We start from the raw sequence: 19,885 nt of genomic DNA, 5'->3' as shown, positions 1-19,885 counted from the left end.
CACAGAGGATGAAGAAGATGAAGAGTTCCGGTCATCGCAGCTATTCGACTTTGATGGTTTACTGGAATTTGATGGCCTGGATGGGACCCACGCTCTGATGGTGAGAGACCTGGGAGCCAAGACAAAGCAGGGGGTACAGAGGGAGAGTACTAGCATCCAGCTAGGTGACTGCAGACAAGTCCGATTCCTTCTCTGGGCCTGTTTCCCCACCTGTAGTAAAACCAGATGGCTTCCCTGAGGGCTAGATTGGCCAGTAGAGATGGGGAGACTCAGCCAGAGCTCAAACAAGGCTGGCCTGGGAGTTAGAATTCTGCTAGGTTGTATCAGAAGTTGGCATTGCCTTCTCCAGGTCTGGTAGTACTCCCTTCCAAATAAAATATCACAGTTAATCCCCTTCTTCTGCCCTGGGCAAGTGAAGGCTAGAGGGAAGGGGTAAAATGACTGAAGCTGTGAAGGACATGCATGTTGAGGTGAGGACACAGGTTCAAATCTTGGCACTGCTACTTACTAAATTAAATTATATAAAATGTCAAGAAAAGTTGAATGCTGGCAATTTAATATGGTTCAACCTAATAATGGCTTGTGAACCCTTGTAAGCGTTCCACGTATCTTCCCTTTGCCTCTGTCCCCTCATCTGTGGAATGGGGTTAACAACAGCATCTACCCCCTTGGGTTGTGGTACAGATTAAATGAGTTCAGATATGCAAAGTATTTAGAACAGAGCCTGGCATATGATGTTATTGGTTATTAATAATCCTATCTCCCCGAATTGTAAGGGGGATGAGAAGGTGGAGGCCTGGGAGAGGGCCTTTGCACAGGCTGTGTGCCCATCAGCTTGGAATTACTGGCCTGGGCATATCCCTGGTGACAGCAGGCCACGACAGGGTGCAGCACATAGTGCTGGCCACTGCTTAGGAGCGCTAAGCCAAAGGGAGGCTGAACACTGGCCTGCTCTCTGCTCCCTCACTGTGTGCCCTACATATAAAAGTGGTGTGTGGGCTAGAGGCCACTTTGGAAGGCCCCCCTATTTCCTGTTCACTTGCCCCCTCTCAGGTCTTGTGTTGCTGTCACCAACCTCCTCTCTCTTTCCACACTCCCCAGTCCCGCATGGTTCGGAATGAGACCCCATACTTCATCTGGACCACTCGGCGGGATGTGCTGGACTGTCGCCTCCTCGCCAAGGATCAAGTGATAAACCACTATGCTCGAGCTGGCTCCTTTACCACAAAGGTGGGCTCCCCAGGAGGGCCAGGTAGGGCAGCGTCCAACGCTCTGCTCCTGGGCCTGCACCCTGTTCCCCTTGTCAGAGAGTTAGTTCTTAGGGAAGGGGAAGGTATATCAGTCTGCAGGATTTGGAGTCCAGCCTGGGTTCAAACCCAATCCTGGGCACCATGCCTGATACACACAGACATGAATAAAACAGGCTCTAGAACTCAAACAGGGCCTGGAGCTAGAACCAATAGCAAATCCACTGGTTAAGAATAAGAGGTTGTCCTTTGCCTCCTAAGCAGGAGATGACCTGGCTGATGGAATCTAAACCATCTTACCTGGGTTCATTAGCAAGTGAACTTCTGAGCTTCACTTTCCTTATCTTCCAGTGGGGATGACAGTAAGACCTATCTCCCAGGGTTATGGCAAGGTTAAAGAGTTTTATAACTAAGTCCTGCTATTCTTCTATTGGAGTTGTGGTGTGGTGCTGTGGGTCAATGCACCAGACTGCAAAGCTGTTTGAACTGCAAGGTCAGTGGTTCAAGCTCACCAGCCACTCCTCAGAGACCCTGTACAGGGGGATCACTATGGCTCAGAACCAACTTGATGGCACTTAGCAACAACAACATTATTTTATTGTCCTGGTGTGGCACCACTGTAGTATCAGCGCTGGACTGCGCTTCACGAGGTTGGCAATTCAAACCCACCAGCTGCTCCTTGGAAACCCTGTACAGGGTCGCTATGAGTCAGAACGGACTCAATGGCACTAACAGCAGCATTCTTTTTTGATGTGGGTTGACAGGTGTATCTAGAGGAGGCAGCTCTTTATGAATGTGGAAGTGAGCAGGAGGGATGTGGGACACTCTTGGCAGAGGACAAAGATAAGCAAGGCAGGCCCAGCAAGTGGGGAGAGGCTCTGAGAATGTGCAGGCAGGGTCTCCCTGAACTGTCTGTGTGGACCCCCTTGGAGGATCCCTGGGCAAGTCCCATCCTGCCCCATCAGCAGCTAACTCCGCAGGTGGGACTATGTCTCAATCTCCGGAATTTGCCCTGGTATGACGAGGCTGATGCTGACTCCTTCTTCCCACGCTGCTACCGCCTGGGGGCTGAGGATGACAAACGAGCCTTCATAGGTAAGAAGACCCTCAGCCCCACACCTGGACCCCTCAGGCTGCAGGATTAGGGCTAAAGCCCTGGCTCAGGTTGGAGAAGAGCAGACCTCTTCTCATGCCCTCCTCTACCTCAACAGATTTCCCTCACCATCCCGAGCCTTACTTTTTCCTAATGTGCCTTCCTTTAATGTGCAGTCTAGCTTGGTTAACCCAGACTTCCTTAAGCACTTAGACAGATATATATTATAGCAGGTTCTAAAGAAATTGATCAGTTGGTTGAGTTTGGAATCTAGTATAGGCTCCAGGCCTATTCATGTTCCATTGGATGGATCAGGTTCCAAATCTAGAAAACGCTTCTAGATATTGGGTTCCTAAGTTAGATTCATTTTCGATTTCTGACTATGTTCTAAATTAAGATCAGAATTGGAGTCCATAGTAGATAATAGGTTTTAATTAGACTCCAGACAGGTTTTGGACTGAGGTCTCATTCTTAGGCACAATTAAGTACTAAAAGTGGGTCAGAACAGAAGAGTGAAATCAGGCCAGATTCTGAAGGCAGAATGTGAGGTCAAGTGAGGTCAGATTCAGTTCTGTAATTGAATTAAAAGCCAAGTTCTAATCCAGGTTCTAGAGTCAGAAAAGGTAGACAGGTTCCGGATCCAAAACGGGGCAGGTCATGATTAGGTTCCGGAACCAGAATAGGCCTCGAGCCTAGGGGCTGAGCAGGGTATCCCCTGCCCCGGGAGCAGAAGACTTCTGGCTGACAGCTGCCCGCAACGTTCTCAAACTGGTGGTGAAGTCCCAGTGGAAGCAATTCTCTATCCAGGAAGAGCAAGAGGCCCCAGGTAAGAGCTAGGCGTAGTAGTGCTTACCACTTCCCCACTCGTCTGTCTAGCCACCCATCCTTACATCCATTATTCACCCACCTGCCCATTTACTCATCTGCAAATCTATGTACCATCTACCCATCTACCACCCCCTCCCACCACATTAGCTACACACCTCTCTCCAGCCTTCCACCCATCAAGCCATTGACTCAGCCATCTCGCCACCTGTGTGCTCACCGTTAATCCACTCACTCACTCACTTTCCAGGCATCAGCTCCATAGTCTCCATCCATGAATTCACTCCCTCACTTGTCTACCTATCCTTCCATAGATCCATCTACCCATCACTTTTCTATCCACCAACTGTCCTCCATTTATTCCTACCTTCTCTTATCCCACCCACCCATTTGTCTTCCTACTTGGTATTTGTTAATTAGCCCACTGCTCTCCCATGGGCCTAGCATGTGTCCAAGCACTCTGGAGCCATCAAACTAAGAAGTCATGCTCATGCCTGCCTATGGGGAGCTCAGTTCTTTGAGGAGGAGGCGGAGTCAATCTGAGAAATTTACAGATGGCCTGAAGACCTGTTGAACCTGATTATAAGGAACACCTGGGAGTGGAGGGGGATGGGACATTGAGGAAGCCTCTTTTACAATGGCCCATCCAATGCTTGCCATTTCTGGACTTAGCTCCTACCTTAAAGCCACCAGTCTGCAATCCCAGATTCTGTCAGCCAGGGATTCGGGAAATGCAGGGAATTTCTGCTGAAAGGAATAAAACTCACCCCATGCTGCTCCAGGTACAAGGAAGACTGTTGTGTACCAGGATCAGGGCCTCAGGTATAACCCGGGAGACCCTGTGTTCAAACTCCCATGGTGTTGTGCCTGGTGTAGGTCAGGTTTCAGTTTACAGAGAGGGTCTCCGTTGCATATTAATTACATCAGTAGTTTAGAAGAGCAGCAGATGTTCAGGGTGAGTCAAGACAGCAGCTGTATGTGTGCATGTGAGGTGTCTGTTTCTGGGGTGCTATGTTAAGGTGTGTCAGGACTTGCGCAGTGTGGAACTCTAGGTGTGTGAGTATCAGAACCCTGGGTGTGTGTGAGGGCCTCAGGAGTGGTGGTATCTCAGTTAGCACCTCAGTGACTGAAGGACTGTAGCAAGATATCAGGGGAGGGTAATAATTTAGGAAGTGGTGTCAGATTTGAGGGAGGGCTTCATCTAGGCTAAAGCTCCCAGGTACATTTTAAGTAGGCCTTAGGTATGTCAGAGGTCAGGTCAGCGGTCTAGGGACTGAAGGTCTGTGCTAGAGCTATTAGTTGCCTTAGAAGGCTTGAGGGCTTTTAGGTGAGAGCTGCAAAGGAGTGACAGATCCTAGAAGGGGCTGTTCGTGGGGAGAGGCAGGGCAAGGTTAAGCGCTAGGGTCTCAGGTACATTTAAAGCAAGGCTTCAGGTGAGTGACCAGTCCTGGGCAGTAGAGACTACAGGTGTATATACTAGAGCCTCAGGTATATCTAAGATAGTAGAGGATACAGGCATGTGCTGAAGCCTCAGGTATGTTTAGGACAAAGCATCAGGTAAGGGACACATCCTGGGGCAGTTGAGGAGGTAGGTGTGTGTGGGCCTAAGGTGCATTCAAGGTGGGAACTCAGTACCAGATCTCAGGGCAGTGGGGGTGTGGCAGGTGGCAGGTTCCGGCCTTGCTTATGGGATAGTAACAGGTCTTTCCCTCTCTCTGCAGGAGACAAGCAGGCAAAGAAACAGGAGAAAAAGCCAGTGACAGTGCCCCCAGCATTTGTGGATGAGGCTCTGTGTGCATGTGAGGAGCACCTTAGTAACCTGGCCCACACGGACATTGACAAGGATCTGGAGGCCCCACTGTATCTCAGTCCTGAGGGCTGGTCCCTTTTCCTCCAGCGCTACTACCAAGTGGTCCAGTGAGTATCTCTGCAACTAGGGCTATGGGGCATGGGCTGCTGCTCCCTGCCTTCAGGGGACTTCCATGTTCTGACCTGATGATACTTAGACCCTTTCTCTGCCCAGTGCAGCCCTCAATTCCTCCCCAAGGCTCCCCTTTTGCTCACCCTACTATTCTCCTGCTCAAGAACCTTCAAGGGCTCCCTCCCTCCGCCTTCATGATTGGGTTCAAACCACTCTCTTGGTTCTTGGCATAATGTCATCATCAAGATCCTGGTTCCAGTCCTGGCTTTATGACTTCCAAGCTCTGTGACCTTGGGAACATCACTAATCTTTTTGAGCTTGACTTTTCTCAATACAAAGCAGATTTTAAAATAATAAGGTAGGATTAAAAAGGACAACTTGTGTTGTGTGCTCAGCATAGTCTTATAGTATTGACTCACAAAACAGGCATCTATAAGCCATTTTGATTTTTAGCCTGGAAGCCAGTGTTTCCTATAAGCCAGTTCTTATAAGCCGGATGGTCGTCCTACCGGTTATAAGTTGAGTGTATGAAAAAGAGCTCTTGTGGAAAGCATTGGGTTAAACAGAGTTAAACAGGCGTCCTGAATGCTGGACTTCTCAGAACCTTGAATATGTAATGGATGGAGTCCAAAAGAGAGAGAATGGGCAGCGTGTCCTGTCCTTCCGAGACACCAGCCCTGCCCCTGAGCATCCTGAGAACACTGCCTTCAGAGCACACTTTAGGAAAACGTTCTTGAGCAGGGTACCCGAAAACTCTCACTGCCTTCGAGCCAATTTTGATTCATAGCAACCCTTTATGACAGAGTAGAACTGCTGCTTAAGATTTCCAGGACTGTAAATCTTTACTGGAGCAGGCAGCCAGCCTTGTCTTTCTCCTGTGGAGCAGCTGCTGGGTTTCAACTGCTGATTTTGCAGTTTACAGTCCAACACTGTGCCACCAGGGATCCTTAATGGAGCAGGAAAACAGTATCAATATGAGACTGGTGCTATTTAGGGAGATTCACTTCAGTAGATGTGTGTAGGAGGGATTGGAGAGGGAAGGGTCCTGAAGGCAGGGAGACAGTTAGCAAGTCCTTAATGAGCACCTCCTATGTGCCAAGCATTGTGCCAGCCTCCAGAAACCGCACGGGGTCCCTGCCCTCAAAGGAACCACTTAACTTCTGAAAAGCAGGAATTAGATAAGATACTGTGCAGTGTTGATTTGTTCAGGACAGATCATTAAGAATGTGTTTTTGCGATTAGCTACTGTCAAGTTGGCCTCTGACTTGTGGTGACCCCATACACAATGCAACAAAATACTGCCCGGTCTTGGACCATCCATTCCATGACCAGCTGGCTATGGATCAGACCATCAGATCCATAGGGTTTTCATTGTCTGATTTTCAGAAGTAGATCTGACTTTTCTTCCTAGTCTGTCTTAAGTTGGAAGCTCTGCTGAAACCTAGTCATAGCAATTATTAGCATCACAGCACTATTCAAGCCTCCACCGTCAGATGGGAGTCCTGCTATGGCACTGGAGGATAAGCACTGCACTGCTACCCGCACGGTCAGCAGTTCAAATCCACCAGCCGCTTCTCAGAAACCCTACATAGGGTCTCTATGAGTTGGAATTGACTCGATGGCACTTAACAACTTGACTGTCAGACAGGTGGTGGTTGTGCCTGCGACGTATTTGATGGGAATCAAACCCAGATCTCCTACATGGAAGGTCAGAATTCAACCACTGAAACACCACTGCCTCAATTAAGAAAGTAACATTAATCGATTCATTCAATATTTACTGCTAAGTTTTTTTGTTTTTTTGTTTTAAACTTTATTTAATATCCATGCCTTACCAGCCAAGCTTTTATCAAGCTTGCCTTTCCACAAAAAACATCAGTCATTTTTTCTTTTTGCTAAATATAAAATCAGATTGTCGTATTGAGTATATGTGTCATTGTCAAATGACATATGCCCTTGCTGCCCACATTTGACACTTTCCTGGATTGAATTTACTGAGCAGCTACTTTATGCCACAGGCCATGGGAAAAGTTTCCATCAGGTCAGGACTTAACTGAGTATTCCCAGGGGCCCTCTCCCTGGTAGCCCCTGTTCCTGACACTGCTCCGGAAGCTGCTTCCTCATTACAGGAGTGATAAGAACTAGTCCACGGCTGGAACCCGTCTAAGAGGCTAAGGTGTTAAAGAGAGGTTAGCATCTCACAGAGGCATCCTTCCTATTCAGTCAAGAGAAAAGAAATGGGAACAGTCATCTGGGATACTTTTTGCCTTGGTTTAGTTCAGGACATTTTATGTCCGGAGGGAACAGGTCTTTCTTTGTACAGTCCAGTAACTGAGGCGGCCTCTTGTCAGCCATTCTTTCATTTAACAACCACTTAGAGAGCATCCAGTAAGTGCCAGGTCCAGTGCTTGGTGATGAGAATAACAACAGATATCACTGCTCTTGTAGCGCTTACATTCTCATGAGGGAAGAAGGACAATAAACAACTAAGCAGATGTGCCAAATGGTGAGGTGTGATGGGAAGAGAAGTAAAGCAAGGAGGTATGTTTAGGATTGAACAAGGAAGGGACCCACTTATCAACCAATGTTATGTCTAGATATGGAGGGGAGTGTACCTCAAATGCACCTGTGGATGGAGAGCCCACACAGAACTAAGTTTGAGTTCTGGCTCAACCACTGAACAGATGTATGGTCTTAGCTAAGTTCCTTAACTCTCCAAACTTCTTTAAAATAAATGAATTGTATTAGTCCTCTGAATGAAGGACCCTAAATGGCACAAGCAGTTTGTGCTTGGCTATTAACCAAAAAGTAGAATGTCTGAGTCTGTCCAGTGGTGCCTTGGAAGAAAGGCCTGGCAATCAATGTCAGCCACTGAAAGCTCTACAGAGTGTAATTCTACTCTGTGACACATGGGGTTGCTATGAGTCAAAAGAGTCTTGATGACAACTGCATATTCCAATGAGACCAGTGAGAGGATTAGTGATTGTATACTAGGGCCCTTGGCACAATGCCTGGCTCAAAGCGGTGACCAATCAACAGGAGTTGCTGTGGTTATATCTTGCCAAAGGCAGTTTTCATCAAGTGGGAAGAGTGGTGGTGGTGGGGCAGTAAATGGAATGCCCCATCCTGGGCTGGGACAGAGATTTAGGAGTAACCCACCAGGATCTCTGAGAGGAAGATATGACCAAAGGTGGTTGGACCATGGCTGGAGGGGGTTTGTGTCTCCTCTTGCCCTTGTCTGCCCCCTCTACCCCCAGACCTGGCCCTGCCCAAGTCCCCCCATCTCCCCACAGTGAGGGGGCAGAACTCAAGCACCTCGACACTCAGGTCCGGCGCTGTGAGGATATCCTAGAGCAGCTACGGGACGTGTTGCCCCAGATCGACATGGAGGGGGACCGCAACATCTGGATTGTGAAGCCGGGAGCCAAGTCCCGTGGAAGAGGTGAGGGTCAGCACCAGTTTCCTGTATCCACACCCCACAACCTTCTCCTCCCTCCGCCCCCCACCAAAGGCCACGAAAACTCTGGAGACAAATTGCCTAGGTTTGAATCTTGGCGCGGCTACTAACCTGCTGTGTGACCTTCTTTATCAGTTCGGTAAGCTCAGTTCCCTCCTGTGTGAAATGGTGTGAGTACGTCTGAATGAGATAAAAAAGTCCAGCTTATGCTCAGCATAGAGTGATACCCTCAGACATCTGCCCCAGAGCCTGGTGACGCAGGGCGTTGTCATTGAAGGGCTCACAGATTCAATCAATACATTCATGAGGTATACATAATGGTTAAGGACACGAATGCTGGAAGCCAAACTGCCTGGGTTCAAACCCAGGCTCTGCCACCTACGCTCTAGAAGATTCCAGGCAGTTTAGCTAACCTCTTTGCCTCATTTTTCATCTTTTGTCAAATGGAGTCAATAATACCCACCTGAGAGGAGGGTTGAATGAATTCATATAAGTGAGGTATTTAGATACTCTGCCTTTGCATGTTGTTGTTATATGCCATCAAGTTGGTTCCAACTCAAAGCGACCCTGTGTACAACAGAACAAAACACTAGCTGGTCCCATCCCATCCTCACAATTGTTGTTATGTTTGAGCCCATTGTTGCAGCCACTGTGTGATTCCATCTCACTGAGGGTCTTCCCTTTGTTCGTTGACCCTCTACTTTACCAAGCTTGATGTCTTTCTCCAGGAACTAACTGGTCCCTCCTGATAACGTGTCCAAAGCACATGAGACCAAGTTTCCCCATCCTTGCTTCTAAGGAGCATTCCAGCTGTACTAATTCCAAGACAGATGTGTTCATTCTTCTGGCAGTCCATCGTCTATTTAATATTCTTCACCAAAACAAGAATTCAAAGGCATCAGTTTGTCTTTAGTTGTCCTTATTCATTGCTCAGCTTTTACATACATATGAGGTAATTGAAAATACCATACCTTGCTTGGGTAAAGTGCATCTTAGTCCTCTAATTGACACTTTGTTGTTTATACCTTAAAGAGGTCTTTGCAGCAGATTTGCTCAGTACTGTATGTTGTTTGATTTCTTGACTTGCTCTCATGAGTGGATCTAAGTAAAATATAATCCTTGACAAATTCAATCTTTTCTCTGTTTATCATGTTGTTATGTGCCGTGGAGTCGGTTCCGACTCATAGTGACCCTGAACAGGGTTTCTGAGGCTGTAAATCTTTACGGGAGCAGAAAGCCACATCTTTCTCCTGTGGAACAGCTGGTAGTTTCGAACTGCTGACCTTGTGGTTCGCAGCCCGATTCATAACCACTACGCTACCAGAGCTCTGTTTATCATGCTGCTGTTTATTGTCTAGTTGTGAGGGTTTTTGCTTTCTTAACATTGATGTGTAATCCATACTGAAAGCTGGAGTCTTTTGATTTTTATCAGTAAGTGCTTCAAGGCTCTTCCTCTTTCAGCAAGCAAAGTTGTGTTCTTGGCATATTGCAGGTTGTTGATGAGTCTTCCTTCAATTCTGATGATGCATTCTTCTTCATATAGTCCAGCTTCTCAGATTATTTGTTTAATATATAGATTGAATGAGTATGGTTAAGGATATGAGTCTGATGTACATCTTTATGTAGAAAACAAAACCAAGCAGACCCACTACCATCAAGTTGTCTGTGAATCATAGTGACCTTATATAGAATTGCCAGGACTGTAAATCTTTATGGGAATAGACAGCCTTATCTTTCTCTTGTGAAACAATTGGTGGGTTTGAACTGCTGACCTTGCGGTTAGCAGTCCAGTGCTTATCCTACAGCACCATGAGAGCTCCTTACATTGGGCTTACAGATCCCTCTAAATCCTATCTCTAAAAGTTTGTTTATGTCCTAGTGGTGCTGTTCCAACTCCAGACTCTGGAGAAACTCCTGTTGTAACCATTACCTCAAAACCAGCAGTAGGTAGTTTCTTTTCCCACCTAAGAAAGAACTGTGTTGTTGTTTTTCCCAGTTATGAAAAACGATGTGTTCATTGTAAAAGAAATTCAGAAGAAGAAAGTAATAGCCCCTAGAATTACCCCAACTTAGGTGGTGCTGTGGGTTAATGCGTCAGACTGCAGAATCATTTGAACTGCAAAGTCAATGGTTCAAGCTCACCGCTGCTCCTTGGAAACCCTATGCAGGGTTGCTATGGGTCGGAATCGACTCAACGGCACTTAACAACAATACTACCATAGGTGGTTGTTGGGTGTCGTCAAGTCAACTCTGACTCATGGTGACCACTGTGTACAAGTGCCTGGGCCTATGCCACCCTCACCATCATGACTAAGCTTGACTGGGCCCCTCGTTGCAGCCATTGTGTCAGTCCATCTTGTTGAGGGTCTTCCTCTTTTTTGCTGACCCTCCACTTTACCAAGCTTGGCGTTCTTCTCTGGGAACCGGTCCTTCCTGATAACATGTCAAAATAGGTCAGCCAAAGTCTCGCCATCCTCGCTTCTAAGAACCGTTCATTCCAGCTGTGCTTCTTCCAAGACAGATTTGTTCATCCTTCTGGCAGTCCATGGATTGGTGTTGTCCATCTTATTTTATAAAACATTTATTGTGTTGAAATATATACAATATAAAATTTACCACTTTAAGAAATTTAAGTGTATAGTTAGTTTTAGTGGCATTAGTTACAGGCACAGTATTGTATAATTACCATCACTATTTCCAAAACTTCTTTACCATCCCCAGCAGAAACTCTGCACCCATTAAATTATTACCTAGTTTACAACTTTCCATAAAAGTACAGTATGTACTCTCCTTATCTCATTTAAAATAATATTTTATTGTGGTGAAATATATTTAATTCAAGTTTGCCGTTTTAGATACTTTGTGTATATGTCACTGATATGAAACCATCTACATGATCTGTTTCAAAAATTTTGCATCCCTCAAACAATAATTCTGTACCACTTTACAGTCATCTCATTCACCCCTCCCAACCCTGGCAGCCCTTGGTAGTGACTCATAAACTTTGAACTCTGTACATTTGTCTGTTTCATATAAGGGGATCAGATCATTTGTGTCCTTTTGTGTCTGGTTTATTTCACCCAGGATGATGTTTCTCAAAGTTTATCCATGTGGCAGTATGTATCAGAATCCATTTCCTTTTATGACTGAATCATGAATGCACATTCATTACTTCATTATTTTTGTAGCTGCATAATCTAATCTTGTTGCAAGGACTGCCATGCATTTATCTAATCCTTTTGTGATAGTTTTTCCTCTAGTTTTTTTGTTATTGATTTCTTGCTATTATAAGTAACTCAGAGGACTATCTCTGTGGCCTGTTCCATCCATTTCCTTAGGATGCATTACTAGAAATGTCGACTCACTATCATTTTTTGTTACACTATGTTCTTGGGAATCTTGATCATCTGTCTGGTCATATGAGAAAAGATCTGGCAAAAATTATTCTGCTACTTCTGGCAGGCAATCTGGCTGCTTCATGGGTTCAAACAATGAAGGAATGAGATTGAATTGTGAGTGTGTGTGTTTACTTTGTAGTTTGCTATTTACCAGCACCTGATGCTTTATAATTATAAAAAGAGATGAAGTTAAAATGCGATATTCTTTTCTACCTAGGGGAAGGCAAAACAAAACAAAACAAATTCTAATAATTAATAGTGTTGAGTAGAATGTGGGGAAACAACACAACCCCATACATTTTTGCTAGGACTGAAAATGGATAGAATACTTTTACAGGTCAGTTCAGCAATATAAAACTGAAAAAGGAACATACCTTTGGAGGCAGGAATTCTACAGCTAGAATCTGAGTAAACATTGACTGAATGTTTACCATGTACCCAGCCTGTTCTAAATCCCAAAAATACCATAGTCTTATGAAACAGGCATGCACAGATGCTCACGTGGCCTGGGAGGGTATCCACCAAGGACCCAGAAGCAGCAGTTGGCTGCCTCTGGGAAGGAGACTTATTTTTTACTGTATATTATTTTATACTGTCTGATTTTTGTTGTTATTGATATCCTATTAACTATGGTGGAGTCAATTAATCAAAATCATATAAGTACATGATTTTTTTAAAAGCCCTAGAATAAATACTGTTTGAATTTTTATCTGTGCATATATTCCATTACAACTAACTAGTTAATTAAAAAAACAAAAAACATCTTGGCAGATGTTCCACTTCCCCAGCTTCCTTCCTTGGCCCTATGATGGCTGGGGGATGTGGTCTGTGTTGAGTGGGCCATAGTCCTCCGCCCTTCTTTCTGCCTGACCTACTACCCCATTCCTCTGTAGGCATCATGTGCATGGACCACTTGGAGGAGATGCTGAAACTGGTGAATTGCAACCCCATGATGATGAAAGACGGCAAGTGGGTGGTACAGAAGTACATTGAGCGGCCTTTGCTCATCTTTGGCACCAAGTTTGACCTGAGACAGTGGTTCCTGGTGACCGATTGGAACCCACTTACTGTTTGGTTCTACCGTGACAGCTACATCCGCTTTTCCACACAGCCCTTCTCCCTGAAGAACCTGGACAAGTGAGTGCCACCGCTCGTCTCCCAAGGGTTCCCAGTTGAAGTGGGGATATGGCAGGCAAACAAGCAGCTACTTTCCAATTCTGCAGGCAGGCTAGCCAGCCACCCATCCATCTAAACATCTTTAAAGACACCTGACAAGTTACTGTGTATCATGTGCCATTCACTGTTCTGAGTACTTGGGATACAACAGTGATTTAGTAATCTGCTTCAGTTTGGCCAAGCTACTCCATAACAGCAACTAGGCTCATGTTTAGTTCAACAACTAGACCTGTGATAAAGTCACTTGACCTTAAGCAAAGCAGATTATCTTCCATAATGCAATGTAATGTAATCAATCCAGTGAAAGAATAGTTTTCTTGGGTAGGTTATGTTCTGCCTTCAGATTATAAATTAGTAATTTTGAAAGAGCTCTTTCTCTCTCTTTCTCTCTGTCTGTCTCTCTCTCTTACACATACACACACTGGAAAGACAGATGCCATGTGCAAAACTATGAGGCACCCACTGTTCCTCCCACAACCCTCTACTTCTCATCTGGGTTCAATAATCCATTGCAATGGCCACCCAGAACTCAGACTCCATACTTGCTTATGTTATGGGCTTTATTAGGGAGGTGAACAGGTTACAATTCAGGCTCAGAAATGCTCAGGGCACAGTTGTTTCAGTCAGCTGCTGATATATGCCCAGAGGTGCTTGGCTGTAGCTCCATGGGTTGACAAACACAGCTCCCCAGTTAAGTTTCCTGGAGGTTCCCCACTCTACAAGCCAGCTTCCTGCCCTAAGTCACGCAGCTTTACTGACTCCATGGACTGGCAAGCCCACTGCTCTGTCTCATGCTTTGGTTCTCAATTGTACTGCTGCTTCTCCTCTGCCTGTGCTCCTCTGCCACAGCTTTCTGCCTCTGGGTTGAGGAGATTGTGTGAACAGGGATCTCAGGGTCCAATGGATGTGTCCACTCCCGGATCTTCTTTGATGGTAGTGAGATCCGCCCCCTCCTGCCTCTGAGATGGCTCATTTTAAACTCCTGCTAGAATTTCAAGTTCTCACAATGATAATGAGCTCTGCTGATAGCCACAGCTGAATCCTGTCATCCCACCAGTATCTTCTCCCACTGTCTGTTACCCAGACTCAGCAGGGCACAAACATTGTTTTGTGGGAGTTACTACACCACACCATGCTAGGGTGTGGTACAGGCCAAGAATCACTACAGGCACCAGACCCTAGGCAACAGGTTCCCAGAAGCAGTGGATATGGTCAAGACCTTGGTTTGGACTTTTAACCTCCAGAACAGGGCGAAAATTCCCCTTCTTTAAAGCCACCACTGTTATGGCAGGGCTAGAGAAGTAAGACGGGGAAAAAAACACTAGCCCTGAACTCACATGCTAGCAGGGAGAAACAGAATCAACAATGCACAGGACAAGTCAAACTAATGCATGGAAAGGTAATACCTACTATGAAGAGAAACTATGTAGAGCAGGGTAAATGGGGGGCACAAGAAGTAAGGGCCAGAGGAGAGAGAGAAGTTGCAGAGCTAAATCGAGGTCCGAAATGCCTTAGTTGAAGACTGGGTGCAAATTCTATCTCCATGCCGCTCATGCTATATGACTTTGGTCAAGTGAAAGCCTATTTAAGCCTCAGTTGCCACATCTGAAGAATGGGTGTGATGTCAGTCACTGAGTGCTTCATTATGCTTCATTTTATGGTGTGCCAAGCACACCATAAAAACGACTTCAGTCATTCTCCACACAAACCCAGTAAAGTGGAAACTATCACCACCTGCAATTTACAGGTGTAAAATGAGAACTCAAGTTAAATGACATGCGCTGTATGATAAACACTGAACTGCTAACCCCAAGGTCGGTAGTTCAAACCCATCAGCTCCTCCTTGGAAACCCTTTATGGATCGCTGAGTCAGAACTGACTCAAAAGCACTTAAGATCAAATAAGTGGTGAAGGCAGACCTTGAGCATGTTCATTACATTGATTTCCACTGACAGTGGTGACAGAGTAGAACTGCTGACCTTTGGGTTAGTAGGCAAGTGCTTTAACCACTGCACAACCAGGGCTTCTTACTTGGTGACTTCAAGGCCCTTGGAGTTCTGGTATGGCGCTGTAGGAAAAGTACTGGACCGCAAGGTCGATTTAAACCACAAGATTGGCAGTTCAAACTCTCTAGCTGCTCCCTGGAAACCCTACACAGAGTCATCATGAGTCAAAACCGCCTCGGCAGAACTTCAACAACAACAGCCTACATTGGAGTACTGGTGTGCAATGCTGTAGAATAACCACTAAACCATAAGGTCGGCGGTTCAAACTCAACAGCTGCTCCTCAAAACCCCTATACAGGGTTGGTACATGAGTCGGATCCGAATCGATAGCACTTAACAACAAGGCCTAGCATAGTCTTAACCCCTGTCTGAGTTACTTAGTGCTGTTATAACAAAAATGCCACAAGTGAATGATTTCAATACGGAATCATTTATTGTCACTCAGTTTTAGAGGCTAGATGTCCAAATTCAGATGTCAGTTCTAGAGGAGGGTCCCTCCTGGTTGTTAGCCCCAGGAGCACTTTGGCATTCCTTAGTGTTTCTTGGCATCTGTCTTCTCCCTGTATGTATCTCTGTCCTGCTTTTTATAACTCATATATGATTAGATTTAGGATGCATCCTACTCTGCTATGACCTCATTATCATGAAAAAAATGGCAAAACCCCTGCTTCCAAACAGGATCACATCCATCAGTCCAGGGGTCAGGCCTTCAGGACATATTTTAGGAGAACACAGGTCCATCCATGACACCCACTTTATCTTCCAAGCACTGTGAAGGTTAGTGAGATTATGCACAAAACACTTAGCATTGCAACCCCTGTTGTGAGCTGGTTCTGTCCCTAGAAAGACCCAAGCTTGCCCCCCCCCCGAAGCAGGATTCCGTCTCAAGCTGAATGGTTAATGGTGGCCCCCTGGCTGGCCCCAGGGTTTGCCGACCTTCTTTGAATTTGGGTGGGAGAGGTTCCAGGAAGCCAAGACCTCAGCTTTCTGCTCTTTGCTCCAGCTCCGTGCACCTGTGCAACAACTCCATCCAGAAACACCTGGAGAATTCATGCCACCGGCATCCACAGCTGCCCCCAGACAACATGTGGTCAAGCCAGAAATTCCAGGCCCACCTGCAGGAGATGGGGTCCCCAGAGGCCTGGTCTACCGTTATTGTGCCTGGCATGAAGGCTGCTGTGATCCATACATTGCAGACCTCCCAGGACACTGTGCAGTGCCGGAAGGCCAGCTTCGAGCTCTATGGTGCAGACTTTGTGTTTGGGGAAGACTTCCAGCCCTGGCTGATCGAGATCAATGCCAGTCCCACTATGGCACCCTCCACGGCGGTCACAGCTCGGCTCTGTGCTGGTGTGCAAGCCGACACCCTGCGAGTGGTCATCGACCGGCGGCAGGACCGCAGCTGTGACACAGGAGCCTTTGAGCTCATCTATAAGCAGGTGAGGTGGCCTTGTCCAGAGAGGACTCGGAGCTAACACTTCCCCAGGGATCGGCCCTCTCTTCCAGACAAGGCCATAGTGAAGCGCTAAGGCTCTGTAGTCACACAGTCCTGCCACAGTGACTCAGTCCAGTCACTTTGCCTCCCTTAGCCTGTTTCCTTATCTGTAAAAGAAATGGAGATAATATTATTATCTCTCATGGGACTTGGGAGGAAGAAATCAGTATTTTGTGTGGATAATAGATAATATTTTTTAACTTTTTATTGTGAATTGGATGAAGGTTAACAGACTAGATCATCAGCTTTACATTCAACAACTTATACACGGTGTTTCATCTCAATGATTACAGTCCCCTCCCTGCAACAAGTTATCCTGCTTCCTTCCTATGCCTTCCCTTTTACATCTTATAGTTCACAAATCAACAAAGCAAAAATATTTGATGTACATATACAAAACAAAAAATACATATTCATCCAAAAGGCACATTTTGCAAGCCAGCTTCCTGCCCACAGACACACAGCCTTACTCAGTCCAGAACCCGCAGCTTCTCTGTCTCTCCTTGCCATCACCTCTGCCACCATCTCTGATGTCACTGCTTTACTAGGCACACTCTACTCATGCTCTTTGTTGTTGATGGTCCTGGGATTGTCTGTTCCTAAATGAAAGATTAACTACTCTTCCCTTTTAGTTACACATCTTCTACAATTACAGTTGTGACAATCACAATTAATCCTGCTAACAGTGATCCATAATTGAGTCATAAAATCCTACCCCCATCATTCCCCATCCTCTTTCACCAGATCCATCTGGAGAAGAGGAAAGCCATTCAGTGGGGATTCTACCTTACCCTCCTCATTCTGAAACTAAGCACACTTATGAGAGCTTAGTTTTGTGCCGTTATAGTTTCCCATTTTTGATAGCCAATGTCTAAATTGTCCATCCCTATCAACCCAGTGCACTGAGAAAACAAGCCTGTTTCTTGATAGGAAGAAGTGAATAGTATTTTTAGAGAAGCAATATCATCAGTTGCTGTTGGATCCATTCTGACTCAGTGATCCCATGTATGTCAGAGGAGAACATGTGGATTTTCAGTGGCTGATTTTTCAGAAGTAGACTGCTAGGCCTTCCTTCTGAGGAACTTCTGGGTGAACTTGAATTTTAAACTTTTCAATTAGCAGTTAAGAACATTAACCATTTATACCACTCAGGGACTCCAGAGATACAGGATAGAGCAGTGTTAAGAGCATATATTTTGGAGCCTCCCTAGGTGAAAATCCCTGTTCAGTAACTAACTATAAGCTGTGTGACTTTGGACACTAGCCTCTGGGGGTCTGATTTTTCTCATCTGTAAAGTGGAAATAAAAGTAGTACCTACTTCATAAGGTTGTTGTGAGAAATAAGTAAAGCACTTTAGAACAGTGCCTGGCATATAGTAAATGCTACACAAAGCTTGGTGGTGGGGCTGGTGCTGGTGCTGGTGGTTATGTGCCGTGGAGTCAGTTCTGACTCATTAGTGACCCTGCATAGGGTTTCCGAGGCTATAAATCTGTATGGGAGTAGACAGCCTCAGCTTTCTCCCTGCTGGTAGTTTCAAAGTGCTGACTTTGAGGTTCACAGCCTGACTTGTAACCACTACGCTACCAGAACTCCTAACACAAAGCTTAGTTATTGTTGGTGGTTATGTGCTGTGGAGTCGGTTCCGACTCATAGTGACCCTGTACAGGGTTTCCGAGGCTGTAAATCTTTACGGGTGGCAGAAAGCCTCATCTTCTTCCTGCGGACCGGCTGGTAGTTTTGAACTGCTGACCTTGTGCTTCACCCCCCAATTTGTAACCACTATACTACCAGAGCTCCTTTAGTTATTGTTATTACTTAATAAAGTTGTTAGGAGTTTCATGGTAAATGGCACCACCTATAAATTCCCTAGGCAATTGGTTCATAGAAAGAATCAATTAGTGGTAGCTGCTATTATTATTATTTACTCATCTTAGAATTATTTTAATGAGTCAATTTATAAAATAGAATTAAATTAAAAAAAAATCAATCACCCAATCAAAATTGCAATGACCTTTTTTACAGAAATAGAAAAACCAACCTTTAGCATTGTATGGAATGGCAAGAGGGCCTGAGAACTAAAAAGTTGAAAGTGAAGAACAAAGTAGGAGCAATCACACATCTGGATTTGAAAATATTTCCCAGCTAGCCACAGCCATCAGAACAGCCTGGTAATGATGTAGCAATAGATAGCCCAATGGGACAGAATTTAGAGTTTTTGACAAGAGCGCTAAGTCCATTTGATAAGGAAAAAAAGAATTGATTCATTAATGGTGCTGGAAAACTTTTTTCCCATGGTTTCCACATGCAGAAAAATGAAACAGGATCCATGCCTTGCCTCACACTATCCACAAAAACAAATTCAAAATGGATTAATGTGCAAATGATGGTTGGTGTTTATGTGCTGTAGATTCAGTTCTGCCTCATAGCAACCCTGTATAGCCTTTCTAAGGCTGTAAGTCTTTATGGGAGTAGAAAGTCTCATCTTTTGCCCATGGAATGGCCAGTAGATTTGAACTGCTGACCTTGCAGTTAGCAGTCTAGCTCTTAATCTACTACACATGGACAATGTTGCCAGTCTCGCTTTCAACAACGGATAATATATGATAACAAAAGCACAAACTGCAAAAGACAAAATAAATAAATGGACCTCATGAAATGAAAAACTTTTGTTCATCAAAAAGGAGCCTTGGTGGTATAGTGGGTGGACTAAGCATTGGACTACTAACCACAAGGTCAGAGACTGGGAGACTATCTTCAAAAATTGTGTATCCTATATAAAATCTAATGATCAAAAAAAAAAATACATCTAATTTTGACAATTTAACAACAAAAAGACAAATAACCCAGTCATAAAATGGGTAAAGGACTTGAATAGACATTTCACCAAAGAGGACATTGAAATTACCACTTAACATGTGAAAAGATGCTCTCAGGCATCATTAAACGTGAGAGAGATGCAAATCAAAACCATAATGAGATGCCATTTTCACTCTCACTAGGGTGGCTAAGATGGAAAAAACAAACAGAGAAAATGGGAAAATTAGAACTTTTATCTGTTGCTGATGGGATTGCAAAATGGAATGCTGCTGTGTGGCAGTTCCTCAAAAAAACTAAAAATAGGACTACCGTTGTTGTTGTTAGGTGCCATCGAGTTGGTACCTAACTGGATGGCACCTGTGCTATGAGTTGGTACTGACTCATAGCACAGCAGAAGGAAACACTACCCCATCCTGGGCCAACCTCACTACTGTTGCCATGCTGCTTAG

The 19,885-nt window shown here is 45.2% G+C and overlaps 1 protein-coding gene across 1 annotated transcript in view; it reads left to right on the top strand.

Annotated features, from left to right (window-relative positions):
- TTLL3 (tubulin tyrosine ligase-like family, member 3) overlaps positions 1-19,885 on the top strand; it is a 38,641-nt gene that overhangs the window by 2,911 nt on the left and 15,845 nt on the right. The window contains 7 exon segments of the mRNA XM_006872196.1: positions 6-100; positions 2,228-2,342; positions 3,071-3,166; positions 4,887-5,082; positions 8,380-8,528; positions 12,835-13,078; positions 16,127-16,562. Coding sequence (XP_006872258.1) covers positions 6-100; positions 2,228-2,342; positions 3,071-3,166; positions 4,887-5,082; positions 8,380-8,528; positions 12,835-13,078; positions 16,127-16,562 — 1,331 coding nt within the window.

This window comes from Chrysochloris asiatica, unplaced genomic scaffold (genome assembly GCF_000296735.1).
Source record: "Chrysochloris asiatica unplaced genomic scaffold, ChrAsi1.0 scaffold00186, whole genome shotgun sequence".
Classification (NCBI taxonomy): Eukaryota; Metazoa; Chordata; class Mammalia; order Afrosoricida; family Chrysochloridae; genus Chrysochloris; species Chrysochloris asiatica.
The sequence above is the reverse complement of the archived record's forward strand: the minus strand, read 5'-3'. Positions and strand labels throughout refer to the sequence as shown.